This window comes from Pan paniscus, chromosome 3 (assembly GCF_029289425.2).
Source record: "Pan paniscus chromosome 3, NHGRI_mPanPan1-v2.0_pri, whole genome shotgun sequence".
NCBI lineage: Eukaryota > Metazoa > Chordata > Mammalia > Primates > Hominidae > Pan > Pan paniscus.
In genome coordinates, this window is record NC_073252.2 from 141316150 (window position 1) to 141342571 (window position 26422).

General features: G+C 36.5%; 1 protein-coding gene across 3 annotated transcripts in view; it reads left to right on the forward strand.

Annotated features, from left to right (window-relative positions):
• Positions 1-26422, forward strand: part of GAB1 (GRB2 associated binding protein 1) — a 136590-nt gene that overhangs the window by 102877 nt on the left and 7291 nt on the right. For 2 of the 3 annotated variants that reach the window (XM_003820702.6, XM_008974135.5), the window contains exons 5-9: positions 194-279; positions 474-777; positions 18084-18173; positions 19789-19882; positions 20780-20903. In XM_003820702.6, the coding sequence (XP_003820750.3) occupies positions 194-279; positions 474-777; positions 18084-18173; positions 19789-19882; positions 20780-20903 (698 nt within the window). The remainder of the gene's footprint in view (positions 1-193; positions 280-473; positions 778-18083; positions 18174-19788; positions 19883-20779; positions 20904-26422) is intronic. The other variant, XM_003820701.6, reaches the window with a different exon arrangement.

The window sequence follows — 26422 nt, forward strand, 5'->3', positions numbered from 1 at the left end:
GTGAGTGTCTGCATTTTCTAGTGGTTTAATATGCCAATTCAAGACACAGTTCTATGAGCATCCTTTTTAAAATTCTGTGTGTGTGCATGTGTGTATGCATATGTATAATGAGAGAAAGATAATAGGTCATCCCAATGACCCTGAGAGCTGGCAAAGATGGGAATAAATGTTGATAGTTTGTTCTTTATTTTAGATGCTAGTTCTCAAGACTGCTATGATATTCCACGAACATTTCCAAGTGATAGATCTAGTTCACTTGAAGGCTTCCATAACCACTTTGTAAGTATAATTGACCTTGGCATCATCAAGTGTATTTCATTGTCTAAATCTTCATAATTAGTGCCATGAGACTAAGTGATATATCATGAAATAAAAGTACGCTGAGATCCATATGAATGAGTGTGACTTACAATTGTGTTTTCATGTGTGACAAGAGTTTTTGTTTATTAAAAAGAAATATATATGTGTTTTAGAAAGTCAAAAATGTGTTGACAGTGGGAAGTGTTTCAAGTGAAGAACTGGATGAAAATTACGTCCCAATGAATCCCAATTCACCACCACGACAACATTCCAGCAGTTTTACAGAACCAATTCAGGAAGCAAATTATGTGCCAATGACTCCAGGAACATTTGATTTTTCCTCATTTGGAATGCAAGTTCCTCCTCCTGCTCATATGGGCTTCAGGTCCAGCCCAAAAACCCCTCCCAGAAGGCCAGTTCCTGTTGCAGACTGTGAACCACCCCCTGTGGATAGAAACCTCAAGCCAGACAGAAAAGGTAAGGAGAGCATGGCAAAGTAAAAGGCTTGGGGAGTGCCAAGTTAGATCTATTTTTAACTGCCATTAAATCCAAAACAGAATTTGGACTAGAAATTCTGAAATATTTCATAGTTCCATAGCCATCAAGTTATTTAAGCAAAGCAGTACTGCCATTTATAAATTAACAATTATTATATCACATGTTGATGTGAGGTGATATTTATAAGTCTCCTATCTCTAGAGCAGAGGTTACAAGCTGAAATACTCACGGGGTGAGCGGACAACTGGGGAGAATTAGAAGAAACTGGACTGCCGTAGCCCCATCTAATGGGAGTAACTAACCTACACGGCTACAATCCTTTGTTGACTTGTGAAATGATGCACCCATGCAGGCAAATCTTCTGGTATATCAGGAAAAGCCAGAGATTTCAGATTTTATATGTATTATCTCTCAATTTTTAAAGTTCTATCAACTAATTTAATTATTAAGAAAACATTGCAGGCCAACCCAAACACTTCTGCAAGCTAGATAATGGCCTTCAGCTGCTATTTAGTAATCTCTTCTCCAGAGTATATAATATCAAATCAGACTTAAGATTATTAATGTATTTGACATAATTATTTAAGAACAGTGAGACTGTATAATCTTTCCATTCTGTTCATATAACAACTTCTTAAAAATTACTTTGCCTTTGCTGGAGTAATAAATGCTTCTAGTCTGTCATTTTTTTTTCCATGCTGGCCTTCATAAGTAACATTAAGTTCTAAGGTAACATAGTTTGTTAAGAAGTCTGTAAAAGAAACTGTTCAGCCAAATTGGGTAATGCCTACCCAGGTTTTTTAAATTGGGGTTTAAGTTGTTAAAACACAGACAATTTGATTTGTTGCACCATGTTGTTAGTGTGGCTTAATCTTGACAACCAAGTAAATTAGCATAAATGTAAATGTGATGAATGATACAATATCTGGCTTACATGAGGGTGTTTCAGCACATTTGAAAAGTCTCATGTGCTATATGTAGCTTTTTAAGACCACATAATGTTGGCATCAATTTCTCCTTAATCTGGGCTTAGATCATTAGTATTAGTTCTAATTAAGTCCTACTTGTGAGGAAAAGAGACTGAGGCTCAGACTATCTTAAGAAAAAAGATTTGGTTTTGTTTGTAAGTAAGGATAACCTCCTTGTTTCAACAGGAGGTTATCAGGAACTGAAGCAATTCTAGGGGACTGTTGCTGTGTCCTGCTCTCTCTGTGCATTTCTGTTTTATGGGAAATCTTTGCATCTGGTTTGTTCTCTTTCACATTCTTCCCTTCTTTTCTGTTTTCTTTTCTGATTCTTTTTTGTTTTCTTACTCTGTATCCTCTACTTAAATGGATTCTGCTTTCCAAGAGCTTTGGCCTCCAATGCTCCCCTTCTATGGCCTCAGTTCTGCCTCCTAGCTGCTTTTTATGTGCCCTTGCAGCTTCTGCATCAGCTTCTCATTGCCTTACTTATTATTTACTCACTTTAGATTGCTTAGAGATGATGTGATTGGTCTATGTGTGTCACACCCACGACGACCCAGTCTGCCCTGGCAGCAGGGCTGTGATTGCGGTGTGGATCTCAGAAAGGATGTGAGCATCAGAGGCCTTCTATCGGATAATGCTTCCTTTTGTTTCCTTTTTCGTTGTCTCTAAATCTATTTTAGACAACTACTAGTCATTTTCTTTGCATATAATATGCAAAAATATGTTTGGACATGTATAGCTTTATAATTGGTTCATACAGATCACTGAAGGATTGAGATACAAGTGTCATGAACTCTTTGAAATACTGAAATATCTTTTTTAATGTTAAACTGGTGCTTTCCTTATTTTCCAGTAACGAGTGCATGTTAGTGGCAGATCTCTACTTTTTAACTCCAAACCTAACAGTTTTATATTTTGAGGTCTCGCATAAATGTGGAGGGAGTAAGATTTGGGTGAGGGTACAAAGCTTTTAAGTCCTACCTCCCTTGCTCCTCTGCTGCTCTTTTCTCCCCTTGAGCTCTGTAGAGCACAGTTTGAAAACTCCAGTATATTTCACAGTTGTGATTCCATGTGGTAAGCATAATATGAAATCAGGAAACACCACTGTTTATAAGTTAGAAAAGACCTAAGATCAATTAATGATTAGCTTTTAGTATCCTCTAGGTCTGATATCACTCATGTATCCCACATTATTATGATATATATTTTATGTATATATCAGAATATATACTATGTATCATGTATGCTACATATTTTATAATTATACATCCCTATGTATTTAGTGAAAGTACTATTATTCTACTACACTAGAGACTAATTGCACTAGTTCTTTAACATAAAAGAACTTAATAGAACAGAATAAAGTAGGTTCTTATTTCTGGAGATTGTGTTCATTCTTTTAAAATTTAACTGAACTGTTCGGAGACAATTGTGAGTTCGTTGGCCACATTATTTATTTGGCATATTTGCTTAGATACAAAATGAACTTAAAAAGAGCACCCAGATTGAAATACCCATATAGTTTTTGCCAGAATCAAGAATAGACTTAGCAAAACAGTAAAGAGGTTCCTAAAGTCATAGTATTCAAAAAAATTTTGCTTTTCTTTAGTACTATTTTACTTTTTTTTTTTTTTTTTTTTTTGAGACAGAGTCTCACTCTGTCGCCCAGGCTGGAGTGCAGTGGCGCGATCTCGGCTCATTGCAAGCTCCGCCTCCGGGGTTCACGCCATTCTCCTGCCTCAGCCTCCCGAGTAGCTGGGACTACAAGCACCCGCCACCACGCCCAGCTAATTTTTTGTATTTTTAGTAGAGACGGGGTTTCACCGTGTTAGCCAGGATGGTCTCGACCTCCTGACCTCGTGATCTACCTGCCTTGGCCTCCCAAAGTGCTGGGATTACAGGCATGAGCCACCGCGCCCGGCCTGTACTATTCTACTTTTTAAATAGTTATGATACAGGAGAGGAGGCTTGAGAATGTATTTAACATTACAAGGCAAACTTTGTAAACTCACTTTACAAAGTTATGACTTCATAAACTCACTTTACAAAGTTATAACTTCAAGAAGAACACATTTTAAAATCCAAATTCAGATCTCAAAGCAAAGTTTATCCACAAACACTTAAACAAAAATAATGTCTCGTTTGGTCCTATAATTTTTCTCAGTATTCATAGCATCAGATGAATCTATTTTAATTTCAAATTTCATGACATCAGATAAATGACTTAATCTATTATTCAGTATCTCTTATATAAAACTCATTATAAGCAAATCTAATTCTATAAAATATGGCTTGATTAGTTTCAGAGCTCCATATAACTAGTTCATTGCCCTATATGTCTGGTTTTTGAGATTGTCTTTGGAAGGATCTATAAGAAACCAGTAACATTCTAGTCTTGTTTATAGCCCCAATTATAGATGTCAGCTGCTGTAGTTTGCGTATAGATGAGCTTTTCAAATACTTATGAGTAGTTGAAACTGCAGAAATACATAGATGTTCTGAACACTTAAACATAATTATCTTAGACCCTTTGCCTGTCACTCAATTCATGATAGTAATATTTTCATCATACTATTTCTGTCACTGTAGTGTTTGTTTTGAGCCAAGTTTTGTGTGTATTAAGAGAAACATATTTTAAGCATACTGTATTAAATACTGGGAAAGCAGATGAGTCACTGGAAATACAGGACAAATTATATTTTGACCTCTTCAATTGAAAATTTTATATTTCTGATGGAAAGGGAGTTTTGTAAAGTTTGGGAAATTTATCTGTTGTAGCTTCTCTTTATGTCATGACATAAATCTAGTATATTAAATCGCTAAACTTATCTAAGGCCCCCATCTCTGTCTAGTCTCTGTCTAGCATGATGCAGCAGCTGTGTGAGCCCCACATGCTGTCTTTATGTTGTTATGTTTGGCCTTGTCCATTCACGTCTTTCTGCAACAGTCTGAACATTAGTTACTATACTGACTTTTTTTTGTTAAGCCAATGCAAGGTTTTGTATGGTGCTTTTATATACCACTTTGGTTAAAGTACCTTCAAGCTTAGATCCTTAATATTGTGTGGGGAGCATACAGAAGACTAATCCTGAGAGTTTCCCTGGGTGACTCTTTTGGCACAGTGATGGATTTGCTCTAAACATTTTTTCAAGAGATCTTTTAAAGTTTCTGAATGTGATTAAAAATTAACATGCACTTTTTAAAATTTTTATTCTTTTGTATTTCAATTTGTATTTTAGTTTCAGGGGGGTGCATGTGCAGGTTTGTTACCTGTGTATATTGTGTGATGCTGAGATTTAGGGTATGAATGATCCTGTCACTCAGGAACTGAACATAGCACCCAATCGTTAGTTTTTCAACCCTTTCCACCTGCCTCCTTCCCCTCTCTGGTAGTACCCAGTGTCTGTTGTTGCCATCTTTATGTCTATGTTTAGCTCTCACTTGTAAGTGAGAACATGTGATATTTGGTTTTCTGTTCCTGCGTTTATTTCCTTAGGATAATGGCCTCCACCTGCATCTGTGTTGCTGCAAAGGAAATGATTTCATTCTTTTTATGGCAGTGTAGTATATGTACCACATTTTCTTGATCCAGTCCACTGTTGATGGGCACCTAGGTTGATTCCATGTCTTTGCTATTGTAAACACTGCTGCAGTGAACATGCGAGTTCGTGTGTCTTTTTGGTAGAAAGATTTGTTTTCTTTTGGATATATACCCAGTAATGGAATTGCTGGGTTTAATGGTAGTTCTGTTTTAAGTTCTTTGAGAAGTCTCCAAACTGCTTTCCACAGTGGCTGAACTAATTTTACGTTCCAACCAGCAGTATATAAGCATTCCCTTTTCTTCACAGCCTCACCAGCATCTGTTGTTTTTTGACTGTTTAGTAATAGCTGTTTTGACTAGTGTGAGATGATATCTCATTGTAGTTTTGATTTGCATTTCTCCGATGATTAGTGATGGAGTATTTTTTCATACATTTGTTGGCCACTTGTATGTCTCATTTCTAGAAGTATCAGTTCATGTCTTTTACCATTTTTTAATGGGGTTACTTGTTTTTTGCTTGTTGATTTGAGTTTCTTGTGGATTCTGGATATTACCTCTTTGTCAGATGCATAGTTTGTGCATATTTTCTCCCATTCTGTAGGTTGACTGTTTACTCTGTTGATAGTTTCTTTTGCTGTGCAAAACCTGTTTAGTTTAATTAGGTCCCACTTCTCAATTTCTGGTTTGTTGCAATTGCTTTTGAAGAGTTGGTCATAATGCCTACTTTCTTGAGGGTTATTATCAGGAGGAGATATTGGATTTTATCGAAAGCTTTTTCCAGGTCTATCGAGATGATCATATGTTTTTTGTTTTTAATTGTTTACATGGTGAATCACATTTATTGATTTTTTGTTCGTTCGTTTGTTTGTTTTTAATTATACTTTAAGTTTTAGGGTACATGTGCACAATGTGCAGGTTAGTTACATATGTATACATGTGCCATGCTGGTGTGCTGCACCCATTAACTCGTCATTTAACATTAGGTATCCTAATACCTAATGTTAGGAGATAACATATCTCCTAATGCTATCCTTCCACCCTCCCCCCACCCCACAACAGTCCCCAGAGTGTGATGTTCCCCTTCCTGTGTCCATGTGTTCTCATTGTTCAATTCCCATCTATGAGTGAGAACATGCGGTGTTTGGTTTTTTGTCCTTGCAATAGTTTACTGAGAATGATGATTTCCAATTTCATCCATGTCCCTACAAAGGACATAAACTCATCATTTTTTATGGCTGCATAGTATACCATGGTGTATATGTGCCACATTTTCTTAATCCAGTCTATCATTGTTGGACATTTGGGTTGGTTCCAAGTCTTTGCTATTGTGAATAGTGCTGCAGTAAACATACGTGTGCATGTGTCTTTATAGCAGCATGATTTATAGTCCTTTGGGTATATACCCAGTAATGGGATGGCTGGGTCAAAAGGTATTTCTAGTTCTAGATCCCTGAGGAATCGCCACACTGACTTCCACAATGGTTGAACTAGTTTACAGTCCCACCAACAGTGGAAAAGTGTTCCTATTTCTCCACATCCTCTCCAGCACCTGTTGTTTCCTGACTTTTGAATGATTGCCATTCTAACTGGTGTGAGATGGTATCTCATTGTGGTTTTGATTTGCATTTCTCTGATGGCCAGTGATGATGAGCATTTTTTCATGTGTCTTTTGGCTGCATAAATGTCTTCTTTTGAGAAGTGACTGTTCATATCCTTTGCCCACTTTTTGATGGGGTTATTTGCTTCTTTCTTGTAAATTTGTTTGAGTTAATTGTAGATTCTGGATATTAGCCCTTTGCCAGATGAGTAGGTTGTGAAAATTTTCTCCCATTTTGTAGGTTGCCTGTTCACTCTGATGGTAGTTTCTTTTGCTGTGCAGAAGCTCTTTAGTTTAATTAGATCCCATTTGTCAATTTTGGCTTTTGTTGCCATTGCTTTTGGTGTTTTAGACATGAAGTCTTTGCCCATGCCTATGTCCTGAATGGTAATGCCTAGGTTTTCTTCTAGGGTTTTTATGGTTTTAGGTCTAATGTTTAAGTCTTTAATCCATCTTGAATTAATTTTTGTATAAGGTGTAAGAAAGGGATCCAGTTTCAGCTTTCTACATGTGGCTAGCCAGTTTTCCCAGCACCATTTATTAAATGGGGAATCCTTTCCCCATTGCTTGTTTATCTCAGGTTTGTCAAAGATCAGATAGTTGTAGATATGCGGCGTTATTTCTGAGGGCTCTGTTCTGTTCCATTGATCTATATCTCTGTTTTGGTACCAGTACCATGCTGTTTTGGTTACTGTAGCCTTGTAGTATAGTTAGAAGTCAGGTAGTGTGATGCCTCCAGCTTTGTTCTTTTGGCTTAGGATTGACTTGGCGATGCGGGCTCTTTTTTGGTTCTATATGAACTTTAAAGTAGTTTTTTCCAATTCTGTGAAGAAAGTCATTGGTAGCTTGATGGGGATGGCATTGAATCTATAAATTACCTTGGGCGGTATGGCTGTTTTCACGATATTGATTCTTCCTACCCATGAGCATGGAATGTTCTTCCATTTCTTTGTATCCTCTTTTATTTCATTGAGCAGTGGTTTGTAGTTCTCCTTGAAGAGGTCCTTCACGTCGCTTGTAACTTGGATTCCTAAGTATTTTATTGTCTTTGAAGCAATTGTGAATGGGAGTTCACTCATGATTTGGCTCTCTGTTATTGGTGTATAAGAATGCTTGTGATTTTTGTAGATTGATTTTGTGTCCTGAGACTTTGCTGAAGTTGCTTATCAGCTTAAGGAGATTTTGAGCTGAGACAGTGGGGTTTTCTAGATATACAATCATGTCATCTGCAAACAGGGACAATTTGACTTCCTCTTTTCCTAATTGAATACCCTTTATTTCCTTCTCCTGCCTAATTGCCCTGGCCAGAACTTCCAACACTATGTTGAATAGGAGTGGTGAGAGAGGGCATCCCTGTCTTGTGCCAGTTTTCAAAGGGAATGCTTCCAGTTTTTGCCCATTCAGTATGATATTGGCTGTGGGTTTGTCATAGATAGCTCTTACTATTTTGAGATACATCCCATCAATACCTAATTTATTGAGAGTTTTTAGCATGAAGCATTATTGAATTTTGTCAAAGGCCTTTTCTGCATCTATTGAGATAATCATGTGGTTTTTGTCTTTGGTTCTGTTTATATGCTGGATTACATTTATTGATTTGCATATATTGAACCAGCCTTGCATCCCAGGAATGAAGCCCACTTGATCATGGTGGATAAGCTTTTTGATGTGCTGCTGAATTCGGTTTGCCAGTATTTTATTGAGGATTTTTGCATCAATGTTCATCAAGGATATTGATCTAAAATTCTCTTTTTTTGGTTGTGTCTCTGCCAGGCTTTGGTATCAGGATGATGCTGGCCTCATAAAATGAGTTAGGGAGGATTCCCTCTTTTTCTATTGATTGGAATAGTTTCAGAAGGAATGGTACCAGTTCCTCCTTGTACCTCTGGTAGAATTCAGCTGTGAATCCATCTGGTCCTGGACTCTTTTTGGTTGGTAAGCTATTGATTATTGCCACAATTTCAGATTCTGTTATTGGTCTATTCAGAGATTCAACTTCTTCCTGGTTTAGTCTTGGGAGAGTGTATGTGTCGAGGAATTTATCCATTTCTTCTAGATTTTCTAGTTTGTTTGCGTAGAGGTGTTTGTAGTATTCTCTGATGGTAGTTTGTATTTCTGTGGGATCGGTGGTGATATCCCCTTTATCATTTTTTATTGCATCTATTTGATTCTTCTCTCTTTTTTTCTTTATTAGTCTTGCTAGCAGTCTATCAATTTTGTTGATCCTTTCAAAAAACCAGCTCCTGGATTCATTAATTTTTGAAGGGTTTTTTGTGTCTCTATTTCCTTCAGTTCTGCTCTGATTTTAGTTATTTCTTGCCTTCTGCTGGCTTTTGAATGTGTTTGCTCTTGCTTTTCTAGTTCTTTTAATTGTGATGTTAGGGTGTCAATTTTGGATCTTTCCTGCTTTCTCTTGTGGGCATTTAGTGCCATAAATTTCCCTCTTCACACTGCTTTGAATGTGTCCCAGAGATTCCGGTATGTTGTGTCTTTGTTCTCATTCGTTTCAAAGAACATCTTTATTTCTGCCTTCATTTCGTTATGTACCCAGTAGTCATTCAGGAGCAGGTTGTTCAGTTTCCATGTAGTTGAGTGGTTTTGAGTGAGTTTCTTAATCCTGAGTTCTAGTTTGATTGCACTGTGGTCTGAGAGACAGTTTGTTATAATTTCTGTTCTTTTACATTTGCTTAGGAGAGCTTTACTTCCAGCTATGTGGTCGATTTTGGAATAGGTGTGGTGTGGTGCTGAAAAAAATGTATATTCTGTTGATTTGGGGTGGAGAGTTCTGTAGATGTCTATTAGGTCCGCTTGGTGCAGAGCTGAGTTCAATTCCTGGGTATCCTTGTTAACTTTCTGTCTCTTTGATCTGTCTAATGTTGACAGTGGGGTGTTAAAGTCTCCCATTATTATTGTGTGGGAGTCTAAGTCTCTTTGTAGGTCACTCAGGACTTGCTTTATGAATCTGGGTGCTCCTGTATTGGGTGCATATATATTTAGGATAGTTAGTTCTTCTTGTTGAATTGATCCCTTTACCATTATGTAATGGCCTTCTTTGTCTGTTTTGATCTTTGTTGGTTTAAAGTCTGTTTTATCAGAGACTAGGATTGCAACCCCTGCCTTTTTTTGTTTTCCATTTGCTTGGTAGATCTTCCTCCATCCTTTTATTTTGAGCCTGTGTGTGTCTCTGCATGTGAGATGGGTTTCCTGAATACAGCACACTGATGGGTCTTGACTCTTTATCCAGTTTGCCAGTCTGTGTCTTTTAATTGGAGCATTTAGTCCATTTACATTTAAAGTTAATATTGTTATGTGTGAAAATGATCCTGCCATTATGATGTTAGCTGGTTATTTGCTGATTAGTTGATGCAGCTTCTTCCTAGTCTCGGTGGTCTTTACATTTTGGCATGAACCACTTTGCACCTTAGGAGTAAAGCCTACTTAATCATTAACATGCTTTTTAAAAACTACATGTATACACTAATAAGTGTTTGGAGAATGTATGAGTAATACCAGTACATGAAACTAGATTTTGATAAACAGGTATTAAAGTTTAAATCTTAAGTCAAGCTTTGCGTTAGATTTGTTACCGTTTAAAGGAAATAAGTATGGAGTGCATTTTTACAGCAGAGCCTTAATGTGGGGTTTTTTCCTCTCAATATTCTCTTGACTTCAAAGTATAATTATCATTATTACATTTCTCTTTATACCATGAGACCATTAAAACGTATAAAAATTTTTCAGTTTTCTGCCTTCATTACTTTCTGGAATTAACAAATGATAATGTGAATTACTTTTACTCTTTCTTGATTTTGGGGATGCCTACTGGAAGTAGTAGCATAATCTGCAGAACTTTGGGAAGAGTAAAAAATTTAGGCTTAAAAAAAATTTAGGCTTTGTAAAGCCTGTAATAATACAGAAAATAAAATGTCCACTTTGTGTGGAATTTATGTAAGTAGTTACCTATTAGAATAATGCATTAATAGATCACATCTATTTAATTGAAATGTGACCTCGCATGACTGCCTTGACTGTATTTGAGATGACCGACTTGAAATACCCTTAGAATTTAGTTCTTCCCTTTTTCCATTTAAATGACAAGCAAAAATGGCTGGGCACAGTGGCTCAGCCTGTAATCCCAGCATCTGGGGAGACCGAGGTGGGCAGATCACCTGAGGTCAGGAGTTTGAGACCAGCCTGACCAACATGGGGAAACCTGTCTCTAGTAAAAATACAAAAAAATTAGCCAGGCGTGGTGGCGCATGCCTGTAATCCCAGCTACTTGGGAGGCTAAGACACGAGAATTGCTTGAACCTAGGAGTTGGAGGTTGCAGTGAGCTGAGATCATGCTACTGCACTCCAGCCTGGGCAACAGAGCAAGACTGCATCTCAAAAAAAAAAAAACAACAAAATATGTGTGAGATTGATCAGGTTAAACACCACTAGCTTTAAGAGAAAGGCAGTTCATTAACATTCATACAACACAGATTTAAGCCCCTATCAGTTACAGGATATAAATTCTCCAAACAAGGAAAAGGTTGCTCCCCTGAAGAAGCTCACCGTCTAGGACCCCTGAAGAAGCTCACCATCTAGGAGGGGATGTGGAGAAGTAAACACATTATCATAATTACCGTGGAAGGGGCTGTGGTTGAAGTAAACTCTTGGCACTATTAGGGAAGCTCCCCTGAGGAAAGTCTGAGAGTGTGAGTGGCAATTAAATGATGGTAGGGGAGGGCAGCCTGGCAAAGGATCTTCTCGTTAGAATAAACAACATGCCCAGGTCCTTTAAAAAGAGGGGAGATGAGACAGGCCCAGAGTCGTGGGGAGGTAGGTGGGCGGGCAAAAAGGAGGGAGGAAAGTACCAAAGGAGGGATGAATGCCAGATGCCTTGCAGGTTCCTGATCCTGAAGGAGTTATAATTTATGATAATGAGTTTGGACTTTATTCTGAGTGTACCATTAAAGAATTTTATGCAGGCACATAAACTTTAAGATTTATAAATTTAAATCTTAAGTCAAGCTTTGGGTTAGATTTGTTACCATTTAAAGCAAATAAGTATGGAGTGCATAATCAGAATGGCTCTAGAAAGCTCATTCTGATTTAAGAATACAATAGAGAAAATAATTGTATTCTTTAATGTAAAATGTTATAAAAATCACTTTCTTTCTCAGAGAGTGCTTTGCCCAGTTTTCCAAATCCAGGGTTCTTGAAGCCTTTGTTGAGACAGGATCAAACAGGGAAGGCATAGCAAAAGTCCCCCTGTCTGGCTCCCTCAACTTGGGGAACTTAACAGTGATTTTTGGAAGTTTTGAGGCACTTGGAGTATAAGCGGAACTCATACAGCCATACAGTGCGAGTTCATCACTTTCAGAGAAACAAAACAGGTAAATGAAGTGCTCATTTAAAAAAAAAAAAATCAGACAAACAATTTTTTATTTTCTGGTGTGAATGTCTGAAGCATGTCAGGGCCTTCATTTTAAAAGAGCACCCCGCTCTTTGCTGCTCTGTTTCTTAGGGTTGCGTGAAATCGTGGTGCTACATTAAGACTAGCTTTACGTTTTGCCTTGACATCAGTGTTTGCACAGAAAGTTTTTATGCAGTTTGCAAGGCTATTTTCTTTCTTTTTCTTTTAGAGACGGTTTCTCACTATGTTGCCCAGGATGGTCTCAAACTCCTGGGATCAAGTGATCCTCCTGCCTCGGCCTCCCACAGTGTTGGGATTACAGGCGTAGCCACTGTGCGTGGCCTGCAATGCTGTTTTCTTTGGCATACTTGGGGACAATTCCTTATAATTAAAATTGTCTCTTTTTTTTGAAGGGCTTTAGCTTTTAAGAGTTTAGAAGTGTCCTCCTCCGCAAGAGAGCAAAGCAAAGGGAGGGTATGAATCATATGCTGCACGCTCTTCTAGATGGCATATATTTTCTAGTTAGCGTGTTTTCATTTTTTTCTTTTAAAAACCATTAAAATAAGTTACAGTGATGAGGCTACAGTATACAGCAGTATATTAGAAAAATATTAGACCAAGAATCCAAAAAGCCAGAATTCATTTCTGGTAATACTATTAACAACCACTCCCTCCCATTAAATGACATTGGGCAAATCCATTGACTTTTCTTCGCATAAATTTTCTTATTTTAAAATGTAAAATTAGATCATCTCTAATCGTACTCCAAATTAGGGAGCAGATCACATAATCAAGAGATTGATATTAACAACCCTCCTAAGGATTAAAGCACAGATAGAAATTTCCCCAGTAGTCAGTGCTCTTCACTAAATTATGCTGCACTCTTTGTTCAAACCAAGTCTAGCAAAAGCCAAGTTGTAACTAACTGCCTTGGACTTAAACATTCAGGCTCACATGAGTTCTCTATTTATTCTCAGAATGTAAGAGTCACCAAAGTTGGTTTATTTTTGCCTTTGCTTTAGTATTCTTATGTCTTATTATCTATTTTCACACTTTTCTTCAGCAATCAGTAAAACATTGGCCTATTATATACAGGCAGTAAAGAAGGAGAAAAGGCTAAGACAGGCCTCCTTACACCTTGGACTTTTTTTCTCGTTTCTCTCCTCTTAAGTAATATAGGGCTGTTCTTTGGGCATGATTTTCATTTCTGTCTGGAACATAAATGTCAAATTGAGTTTGGAAGCATAGAGAAATCCAGCTAACAAAATGCCTAAGTAACATAGTACAATTCAGTGCAACATTTCCACATTTTAGCTTCTGCCCTAAAATTAACCTTAAGCTTTGCACAGAGTAGAAAATACACGTAAATTTTATAAATGTATTTTTTAAAATTTCAATATGATTATATCATATTGTTCTATTAAGAAAACCAAGGAATACCCTAGAAAAGGAGTACCCTTTTAGTACCCACCCCAGAAAAAAAGGTAATGAAGATGAAGAAGAACTCGAGTGAAAGGCTTACTGATTTCATGCATCTGCTTTTGGCTCATACGAGTCTCCTTGGAACATGTGACATCTTTAAAAATTACTTAATCCACATTGTCTTCATCATTACAATCACTTACATTTTATATATGTTTTCACTGTAACCAACAAGAAATTACTGGTCACGAAGGTAAACCCTTCAGAGAAATGTAACGATTTTACATCTCTGATGTTGGAAGCACTTAAAATTTAGTTGAGAGAACTTACTGTATACAAAAGCAAAGCAATACAAATACTCTTCTAAGAGTAACTATAGTAAAGATTGTAGGTTTGAAATAAGGATATGGGACTAAGAACATGAACCCTCTCTCTAGATTCACAGAATTTAAATTCTAGTTCTACCAGTCATCATCTGTGTGACTCTGGGCAAGTTACTTAAGTTCTATAAGCCCCCAACCAGCTTGGTAATAAAATTATTAAAATTTCTTTTAAATTGTACCTTCCTTACATGGTTGTTGGGAGGTTTTAGAGTGTCTAGTACCTAAGAACTCCTCAATAAATGTTCATGATTAAGTGTAATGGCATTTCTCTGGGCAGTCTTAGAGAATGTATTCTAACGAGCTTTGTGTAGAAATTAAAGTCACTGATTGATAAAGCAGTGATGGATATTGATAGTGAAAGAATGTAGAAAAGGGCTGAAATTTTAAAGATGTACATGAGAAATAGAGAACAGAATGGTCTAGCCAGAGCAGAGCACAATTCAAGAGAAGAATGTGTTGTAAACACATCCGTATTCTTATGGCATTTCCATATTCTCCATGACTTCCCCAAATAAGTCATATGTATTCTGTGTTCTTGTCTGTAAAATCATTGCTATCTTGAAGTGTAATTCATTGAATAGAAGTAGCTGGATTGAATTGAAGTAGCTGGATACTATGTTGTACTTGTTGAACTCAGAATAAAAATATACAGATGAATCCTTAGCATTTTATTTGGGAAGCAAGAATTGCAATTTGAGATATACAGACCAAGTGGTCTTTGTTATGTCTGAATAACAAAGAGGAGGTTGGGAGTTTTATTAGAAAGAGAAATCTTAAGTATTGTTTTGAAAGAAAGCTCACTGGCACTAGAGAATTTCTTTGGAGCTGGCAAGATCTGATTGGTGAATGATGGTGGTAGGTAAAACCAGTTTTAGAGTCATGGCAAGTCATTTCAGCAGCTGCTAGGTAAAACCGGTCTTAGGGTTGCAGCAGGTTGTTTCAGCACCAGGGTTTGTGGAAATGTTAATTCTTGAATCAGTTGCTCTGTGCCGTGAGTGCTTTTTCCCCCAGCCCTCAACCCTAATTTAGTTGGCTACAACAAGAATGACCCAATTTGTATAATCAACTTTCACACACCTTTCTCACATAATGGGCCTTTAATGGCTGTTGTCTTTCTTCTGTCCTTTTCAGTTTGAAAATCATTCTCCTAGCTAGAGAAGACTAAAGCAAGATAGGAGCTGAGTTTCTCTCTCTTTTTTTTTTTTTAGTCTATTATGATTAGTTTTTCTTCCCAAACAGGTTTGTTCTTGCCTTGTTTCTTTTCCTCTAGGAATAGGTTTTAAAAGACCCTCCATGTAATTTTTCATAGGCTGCGATCATTCTGGATTATAGTCATCACACCAGCATTCACACAGGCTCGGGTAACTTTCTCATTGACCTTGACTCCCTGCTCCTTCCATTTCAGTCCTTCCCATTTTAAAAGCTCTTTTTGTTGTCATATTGGGAAATCATTAGCATTTTGAGAACAAATGCAGATGCTTAAAGGGGATGGACTACATAACTCTGAGAATTTGTACCTAAGGATCCAGGATACGGTGTCATTACTAAGGGCTTTGGAGGTGGAAAATGGCATTGGTTTAGAGGAGAAACAATCAGTTTCAGCTTCAGAAGGATAATTGGAGATAACCTGTCAGGCAGTTGGAAGGTGGAACTAGAGAAAAAGTGAGAAACCATAACTCGGTAAGATTTAGCAGTCATGTGACCTTGATTATTTAACCACAAACTTAGATAAGATACTGGGGTAGCAAAGCTGAGAAATGCAAAGAGTGACCACTGGGAGATAACTATGGTGAAAAAAATCAGGAGGGAGCTGGAGAGCTAATGAAAACGGATCTTTCAGACAAGGAGGAGTGCATCTCACATACTAGGTCAAGAGCAGCAAACCAAAAGAAGTTCTAAGAGCATTTTGTAATTAAACCTGGTATCACTGGTGTGTCAGCTCTCTGTGGCATTCACGTAGATGTCCCCCCAAGCCACATCTGTAAATTCAGAGTACTATCAACTATAGACATAAGTGTAGGAATGAGCACATTTCTTCCTTTCTCTACTTGGTTTCCTTAGTTTGTGACTGTGTAGCACAGAGTGCTGCAAGATCTCCAGCCGCAATGGAGAGTTCAAAACTGAACTCCAAGCAGCTCCAACATAGTATCCAGCTAAATTTCCTAAGATTCTCTATATCCCTAAAGGTCTGGAAAGGTAAGACAGTGTGGTATAGAACAGGAGTGCCACACCAGCAAGTGGCAGGCTAGAGGAAGTCTTAACTCTGCCTCCGGTTAAAGTGTAACCTGAACAAATCACTTAACCCCTTCTTTCTTTGGATGAATCTCATTCATAAAATGAAGAAACTAGATTTGTAAGGGCCTTTCACTCCAAAATAATCATATTATTTTAATACTAAGACTTACCTTCTGCCTCTTATTTTTTTTGAAGGGTAGCACACTATTTGGGGGAGTTTAAAAAGTTGTCATCGTAGCCGGGTGCGGTGGCTTACGCCTGTAATCCCAGCACTTTGGGAGGCCAAGGCGGGTGGATCACAAGGTCAGGAGATCGAGACCATCCTGGCTAACACGGTGAAACCCCACCTCTACTAAAAATACAAAAAATTAGCCAGGCGTGGTGGCGGGCACCTGTAGTCCCAGCTACTTGGGAGGCTGAGGCAGGAGAATGGCATGAACCTGGGAGGCAGAGCTTGCGGTGAGCCAAGATTGTGCCATTGCACTCTAGCCTGGGCGACTGAGAGAGACTCCGTCTCAAAAAAAAAAAAAAAGTTGTCATCTTCCTTTGCTTTAGAAAAGGGTCCTGCGGGTATGGGCCCTGGATTAGGGAATTTTAGGGGTAGGGAGTGGATCTTGCCCAAAATTTTAGTATTTACCTTTTAAACTCAGGCTGCCTCATTTCTGAATAAACTCAATGTATTGTGTAACTTAGAAAATTGGTTAGGAAATTTTATTTTTTATAACTTCTACAGAATTATATTTTAAGAAACTTAGATTTCGATAGGTAAGGTGCTAGATATCAGCACTTAACCAGCAAATTCTGATTCTGCCACCTAATAGATGTAAACTCAACTTTGTAAATTCCAAGAAAAAAGAAAATTTAGTGCCACTAATAATGGAGTAGCTTAAATCACTGGTTCAAATGTTATTGCAGCTCTGGCATCCAGGCTTCTAATGGGAAGGATGCCCTTTCATAGGCTTTTCAGCAGTGCTTTTATGTGGCAGACATTAAGTGAAAGGAAGATGATGGTAACTGAATTTATGCTTTCAGAAATATACTTAATTAAACTGAAGCTAGGCAATCAGTAGAACCAGAATCTAAACATGTAATTCTTGCAAGATGAAGCCATTGGGCAACCAGTGAGTATCCAGAGGAAAGAAATGCTGGTCTTGTTTTGGTTTTAGATTAGTAAATATAGTAGTGGCCACTTGCTTCTCTAGAAGAGTCTTGTTCAGGAGGTGCAGGAATAGATTAAGGTTTTAAAAACATCTCTACCAAATTAGAAAAGTAATATTACAAGGACGTAGGCCTTCGGGCTTTCATATGAGACACCAGATTTCAAAGAAAAGAAAGATGTAATTGAGATCTGACTAGTGTATTCTACAAATTTTTTATTTGATCCAGTTTTCTAAGACATGTTAGAAGAAAAACTAACATGGCACATATTTTCCCTCTGTTCCCCCAAATGAAGATAACAACTAACCAGGCTGGTTATCGCACTAAAATTCTGCCATCTTTTATACCTCCTTGCTGCTTACATTGTTGCATGTAAATTCCTCTTTTCCATTGTGCTGAGCATGAGCATGAATTTTATGTAACAAGACTGAAATATTCTCCACAACAAACTTTTGTTCATGCTTTTAGATGTAACATTTTTGCGCAGGGCTCTGTTGCTTTTTTTTTTTTTTTTTTACAGAATCCATTTTCCAATTAATAAATAACATTATATTAAGAGAGTCTTCTTTTTACCAATTAGGTCAAAGTCCTAAAATTTTAAGACTCAAACCCCATGGTTTAGAGCGAACTGATTCACAAACCATAGGTGACTTTGCTACAAGAAGAAAGGGTATGTACTTTAGCACCGCATGCTGTATGGGGCATTGGGAATTTATTTTGTAATGTTTTGTTTTTTTTTTCTAAAAATAAAGAAGAACCTTAAATACTACTGCTGTTGTAAATAAAACTTTCCTGCACATTATTTCTAAAGTGAATGCTTCCCATAATACACAATGAGTCTACTTACTCTGCCATTAACAACAGCATGTTAAATATTTGATAATATGTGATATTCAGACTTGTCCTTTTGCATTATTCTTTTAACTTTGTAGACAACATTTTATCCTTTCAGTTTGTGAACTGTTTGTGATTTTCTGTTGTCTTCTGTCTTTATGTATATGTGTTCTGTTCTGAGACAGAATAAAGAATCATTTCCATGGATTAATTGTGCCATTATTTAAAAACTGACAGCTAAACCGCTATTAGCCTTTGGGTGTCAAAAAGTAAAACATTAACAGTTAAAGAAATACTTTCACTCAGCGGAATATTCTGTATGTGTCTATTTTAAGAATATAGACAAGCAAAATGGTTTCAGCTCAAATTAGTAAGTTAATTTGGTCTTCATTATATGTGAGTTGACAAAATACTTATGAGCCTCAATGTGTATGGTCCTTTAAAATGACCATTCATTTTATAGTGTAATGGTAACTATGCCATAACATACATGGACAAAGACTATAAATAAATCTCAAAGATGAAATTTTTTGTTAAGAGTGGCAGAATGAAACATAACTGAAATATTTACCTAACATGTTTAGGTAGTCTCCTAAAATATCTAGTATTAAATAGTATTGTTTTAGTTCTTTTGCTCACTCCGTAAATTTCTGAAAAAATCTCAGTCTTGACTTTAAGAAAATGGCTAAGAACTCTGTGGTATATATTGGTTTAATTGTCTACTGCAATATGAGGTAAATAAAGATCACTTATAAATGAAAATTATTATTAGCATTTACTTAATTGTATATAATTTAGCAAGAGATTTGTTGCTTAAATTACACTAACAATTTGAAGTAAAATAATTATGGCCTTTTTTCAGAGCGGAGTTTGGATCTAAAGATACAAATATTGTTTCGTTTTGTTTGTTTCCAGACTGGGCATGAATTATTTTAAAAGATTCGAACATTTTTTCAGTTTGGGGTTTTAACAAAGTTGTGTTTTTAATAGTTTCTATGCATCATTTTATATATATAGTTATATGCTCCAATATTGAAGAAAAGGAATGATTTTACATAGATGATTAAATTTTCTTATTGAGTATGAAATTGGTGAAATAATTTATGAAATAATGAAACATATAAAGCAACCATTGAGGAACTGGGTCACATTACTCTTTATCTCATTTAGTTTATATTCATAAAATATGCAGTTAGGCAACATGTTGTAATAGAGGTTTAGGCTTTGAGGTAACAATCATGAAACATCTGATTTAGCTTTTACCACTAATTACTTAGCTATGTAACCTTGGGCAAATCATGTAACATTCATGAACCTCATTTCACATGTGAAACTAGGTGGTCTTAGGTTTACTCTGGCTATCAAATATAAATAGAGTTACAGAGAGAGAATCTTGTTTGTTTTCCAAAGTTCTGTATACTAAAAATCTCTTTTTCTCTTTTTCTTTTCAGTCAAGCCAGCACCTTTAGAAATAAAACCTTTGCCAGAATGGGAAGAATTACAAGCCCCAGTTAGATCTCCCATCACTAGGAGTTTTGCTCGAGAGTAAGTCCTTTGTCTAAAATATGTAGTTTGTATGAATAATGTGACTATCTAGAATTGTTCATTATCATGGAAAATATCTGGAATAGTGGTTCTCAATGGATGATCTGAAGAGCCCCCTTTTTGGGGGTTCTGTGAAGTCAAAACCATTTTCATTAATATATTAAGATGTTATTTGCTGTATTTATTCTCCTTCTGAGTGTACAGTGGAGTTTTCCAGAGGCTACATGATAAGCGATGATATCATTGTGACACCCAATAGAAATGTGTATTTGTGTATTACTTATGTTTTAAAAATATGTCTATTTTCATCTCTAATATGGCAAAATTAATAGATACAACTCATGTAAACAAAAATTTCTTGGGATTCTCAATAATTTTTAAGAGTGTAAAAGGTTTATGAAACCAAAAATTACTGAGGACTACTAATCTTGAAAATATGGTAGTCTCTTGTGGAGATTATTTAACCGAGACTTATTTAAATGTATATAGGGAATTGAGAGGAATTTATGAAGTTACAAACCTATGTTGAACATATGTTCATGTTTCGTGTGTGTGTGTGTGTGTATGTGTATATATATAGTTTTTAAAAAAATAGAAATTCTTAAGTCTTCCATTTTATATCTGTAACTTTCTACTTATCACCAAGTCACTGGCAGTGGTTTTTTTGTTTTACACAAAATATTTTGCTGTCCAAAATACACTTTTATAATACAATTATAAATATTAGTTATGTGTTTGTACACAAAAATTACATCATTATAAATGTGTACAATGAATGATTGTAAACATAAGGGAATATTTCTGAAAGAATGCAGACTGTCTCTCATTTTTATTTGAGGAATAATTTTAGATATTTTTGTCAAGGCTTATGTTTGTGATGATAATTTCTGTAATTAGCTCTTCCAGGTTTCCCATGTCCCCCCGACCAGATTCAGTGCATAGCACAACTTCAAGCAGTGACTCACACGACAGTGAAGAGAATTATGTTCCCATGAACCCAAACCTGTCCAGTGAAGACCCAGTATGTAAAGTTTTAACTTTTCCCTTTCTGAGCAGCCCTTTTCAGTCATTCAAGCTAGAACTGTTCTGTCTATAAATTTTATCCTCGTATCTTTATATACTTAAGAAAAAGCAGTAAAAGACAACTTTTTAAAAGCTTATTAAAAATAATGTCATAAACTCTAAAACCAATAAAAGGTGAAAGTAAACTGTAAATGAGTTAAAAAAAAAAAGTTGCCTGGCACAGCAGCACAACCCTGCAGTTTCAGCTATTTGGGAGGCTGAGGTGGGAGGATCACTTGAGTCCTTGAGTCCAGCAGTTTGAGGCTAGCCTGCGCAACATGTCACCCTGTCTCTAATTAGAAAAAAATTAAGTTTTCAGTTATATGTCATTTAAGAGATACTTGATTTTTTATACTCTTCAAGAAAATATACGGGCAGCATTTTATAATGCAATTCTCTAAGGCCATGTCACAGCACTCTAATGGTGAAATGGTCTTATAAGTAAGTAATATACCCTTAGATAGGTGTAAAGATTAAAGAAGACCTCTTATAAACATAACATGTTTGAGGTTGGCTATACTACCATAAAGCATGAGAATTTTCTAATGGTAGTGAGCATTTTGTTCCTCAGAAATCAGGTAGTTGCCAGAAAATACTTCAAATGTTTAAGAATACAAACCAATTTTTAATTTTTAAAAATATTTTGCTTTAGCTTTTCCTTAAGTCAGATTTAATGTTTGCTTTGTTATTTGTATTTTAGTCGATAAGTATATCCATTAGGATTAAGTTCCCCTCTGAGTAAAAGAAAATAAATATTTGTGACTCAAGAGAGAAGTTTCTTTCTTTCTCATGGAAAAGTCTAGAGAGAGTCAATCCAAGGCTGTTGTGGCAGCTCTGTTCCATAGAGTCTTCAGGGATTCAGACCTTTTCCAGCTCTCCAGTCTGCTTTCCTTGAGTGTGGCACATATGCTCATTGGACAAGATGATGCTCCAGCCAGCAGAGTCACATTCCAACTCCAGGTGGAGGAAAGAGAGAAAAAGAAGGGTACAGCCCAACTGCCTCATAAGGACAGTACCTCGAAACTGCTTTATAGAAACCATTAACCAGAACTTAGCCTGTGTGGCCACACTTAGACACAAAGGAGCTAGAAAACATAGACTTAGATCCGAGAAACAGTGGGCCCACCTAAAAATCCCATGCATATGGGAGAGGGGAGAGCAGGTATTGAGGGACAATCAGACCATATCTTCCAGGATAAGCAAATACCTGATGTCAAAATTTAGAATGAGTAACACTTTAGTGGCCCTATATTATTTAAAACAGCCCTATTTAGAGGTATAAAATATAAAGCCCAATTCTGTCAATGAATTGGTTTTTCATCCTTAATAGACTTTAGGCAGAACCAGCTTTCTTAAAACTATACATTGTCAGGAAACATAATTCAGTGATATGAAAAACTTGATTTTGTGCTTAAATTAATTAACTTTAAAATATTACCAAATTTAGCCAGGCACAGTGGCATGTGCCTGTAGTCCCAGCTACTCAGGAGGCTGAAGCAGGAGGATCTCTTGAGCCTAGTTCACACCTAGCCTGGGCAACATAGCGAGACCTCATCTATAAAAATTTTTAAATATCAAATTTATAAAGTATTCAAAAATAATATAATCAATATATCAATAATGTTTTCACTGATTTTTCAAGGCAGGGCAATTTTTATACATTTTTGCTTTTGTATTCACTATTTTTCAATTTGAGTGGAGTTCTATTATCATTATTTAAGTTAATTAGTTTTCCTCAGTATAGTAAGTTGACTCTAGTAAAACTCTAAATCCTAAATTCTCGGTCAGAGTAGATATTGTCACCTATTTTCAACTTTGGGTAGTTGAGTGAACTGTTTTCTTATCGTAAAGTAATTAGAGTATTTTCTGAGGTACTAAAGAGTGTGTCTTTTTGCCCAAAATAGTAAATAGCCATAAAAATTTTGGAAAGTCCCATATAATAGGAAAGTTTAAAAATGTGATTTGTCATGGGTGTTAGATGAAGGGAAAAGATGAAAAAGAAGAGCATTACAATCAGAAATCAAAGGAAATCAAAATACAATTTTTTTTTTTTTTTTACACCTAATGACAGTAAGCCAGAAAGGTGCTTTTACTTGCCACCAATAGAGGTGTCTAAATAAACACAATGTGGTGAATTTCTTTTTTTTTTTATTTGGAGACAGATTCTCTTTCTGTCACCTAGGCTGGAATGCAGTAGCGCGATCTCAACTCACTGCAGCCTCCACCTCCTGGGTTTCAAATGATTCTCCTGACTCAGCCTCCCGAGTAGCTGGGATTACAGGTTTGCGCCACCACACACGACTAATTTTTGTGTTTTTGGTAGAGACAGGGTTTCATCATGTTGTGCAGGATGGTCTCAAACTCCTGACCTCAAATGATCTGCCTGCCTTGGCTTCCCAGAGTGCTGGGATTACAGGCGTGAGCCACTGCACCTGGCCTGTGATGAATTTATGAAGTACTTAGGTCCTATGTATTAGAAAAAAGCAAAAATGACCCAGGAGGACATACCTATCTACCAAGTACAATAGAAAAGTCAACAATGCCAATTCCATCTCCTCATGCTGCCAAATACAAGGACTCATCATAGTCCATTCAACTCTCCCTTAGAAAAGAATATGAGAATTATAGCAATATTTAACAAACTTCTTTAATTTTGGATCAAAAATCATGCATTATCAAGTGAATTCTGAATGTGACACCTGAAATTCAAATGATGGTAAACCATAACTAAAGGCATACATACTGTTATGTGATAATAACAACAAAAATATGTTAAATGATTTTACATAATTTTTAAAGAATTTTTTAAAAATCTAGGCCGGGCATGGTGGCTCACACCTGTAATCCCAGCACTTTAAGGAGGCCGAGGCGGGCAGATCACCTGAGGTCAGTAGTGGGAGACCAGCCTGGCCAACATGGATAAACCCCGTCTCTATTAAAAATACAAAAATTAGCCGGGCATGGTGGCAGGCGCCTGTAATCCCAGTTACTCGGGAGGCTGAGGCAGGAGAATTGCTTGAGCCCAGGAGACAGAGATTGCAGTGAGCCGAGATCAAGCCACTGCCCTGCAGCCCAGGCAACAAAGCAAGACTCCATCTCAAAAAAAAAAAAAAAACAAAACTCACACTACTGGTTTGTTATTTAATTCAAAGAACACTTATAATACCTTATAGAATCTTAGAGTTTCTCTAAACTGTTTTGGGAAAATACTGGGTGAAAGGCTAGAATACAGACAGGCTGTTCCAGTGGAGATTAAATCAAGAGCAAATAGACTTCCTTGTAGACACACAAATGTTAACCATACTTAAAGATGGAAAAACATTCAGTTCTAGTAATAACAGACATAAAATAGGTTAACTAGCCACCCTGAGAAATTCTGTTTAGGAGCAACTTATTGGTATTATGCATGCAGGTCTTACGAATTTATGCATTTCTTTTATAGCCTTGTAATACTGTGAACAGTTCTAGATATTTCTAATCAGAGAAATGGAGGGTATGGGTCTTTCATTGATCACATTTGAATATAGAATTTTTCACACACTCATGGCTGATTTTATGTGACAATGATATATAGAGTCATTCAGATAAAAAATTTCATGATGATTCCAGTTTCTCCATGAATTAGAAAGAAGAGGGGGATTACTATTTATATTGAGGACCAAAACTTGCTTATATTTTTTGTGCTCTACATGTTATTTTTGATTTTTTGATTTTTTAATTTTTTCAGACAGAGTTTCCCTCTGTTGCCCAGGCTGGAGTGCAGTGGTGCGATCTTGGCTCACTGCAACCTCCGCCTCCGGGTTCAAGCGATTATCCTGCCTCAGCCTCCCAAGTAGCTGGGATTACAGGTGCCCACCACCACACCTGGCTAGTTTTTGTAGTTTTTAGTAGAGACGGGGTTTCACCACGTTGGCCAGGCTGGTCTCAAACTCCTGACCTCAGGTGGTCCGCCCGCCTCAGCCTCCCTAAGTGCTGGGATTACAGGCCTGAGCCACCGCGCCTAGCCATTTTATATATTTTTTTAATGTTTTATTTGTAGTAATTGATAAATTTGGTTTAAAAAATCTGTTTCTTCAAATAGGAACATTACATTTAGTTGTACAGGTTGTTTACTGAATAAACATACTGCATACCTGATTATATGAAATTCAGGCTATGTGCTGCTCACCAAGCTGCAGTCACCCACAGCACAGAGCTGTCTCACCCCAGTGCAAGAAGCACCTTTTAATAATTTGCAAAAAGGTTCCATACCAGCTATTAGCAGCCCTGCTACGAAATGAGAGAATAGTCTCAATATTTTCCTAGAAGTATCCTTTCCCTAAGGCACAGTTTTTTCTGTTTAACCTAAGCAAAAAGAAATGAAGTAGCAATATAAAAAGAATCAACAGAACCACCAGATGTATGCAGTTTTCAAATTGTTTTATTCATCATAACATGTATAAATTTTTAACTTTGTTAAATCATTATGATTTTCTTTAAAAGTATGAGATAATATATGAACATTAATATCAACAGTGCACAAGGATGAAAATCCCTAATGAGAAATACACAGTCTTGCGTATGAGAAGCCAAGAACATTTCTAGATGGGGTTAAAAGGAGTAAGGCATGGAAACAAGTCACTTGTTTGAGCACATGTTTAATAGAACCCTGTTGTAATTAGAGTGGAGGGAATATATAGAGACTTAGGTTCATGCCAGCTTTTCCTTTCTATTTAGCATTGATCTTCAAGTGCCTATTTTTCATTTTTCTGCCTCAAGTTTTTTGTTCCTGCTGTTTATCGCTGTCATCTATCTTCCTACCTTCTTTCCCTTTTTTTAGAGAGTAGTCCTACTGTACAAATCATCTGAAATGGTTATTTACAAATTCCAGAGTTGTCTTCACTCTGCTCTCTTTAAAATCTTAGCACTATTTTTGTCCAAAATTTTAATTCTTTTTAAACCCGGAAGTTAGTAGTATTATTGCTCTTATTATATAAACTATGCTTATTTACGTTTTTCTGCATGTTTAACGGCTTCTTTATCATTTCTTGTATTTCAGGCCTGCCTTAGGTAGTAATTTTCCTTCTCTCTTAAATACGTTCTTTAGAATGTATGCCTTTCAGGAAGGAAAAGATCAGGCTAAGGAAATTAAGTGGTAAAAAATCCAGATGATTGAAACAAAATAGACTTAGCCAATGGAGTCAAACAAATTTTAGTGTGAAAGCCTTTAGATAAAACGTAGAAAGTTTTTTTTAAATTTAATTTGAAAGCAAGGAATATAAAGATCCTGTAAAGCATAATTGAGTACAGACATAATTTTAATAATGTTCAAGTTGGGCTATCATAGCTAAGTATCTCCTGATGTCTCAATCTTAGTGTGAACCAAGTTTAACTTTTGAAACTACGTTTAGCTTGCTCTAAGCTAGGCTTTAATCAGTTTTTAAAATATTACTTATTTTCTTTCTATCCTAAAAGGTTGTTTAACTTTTTAAGCTATGT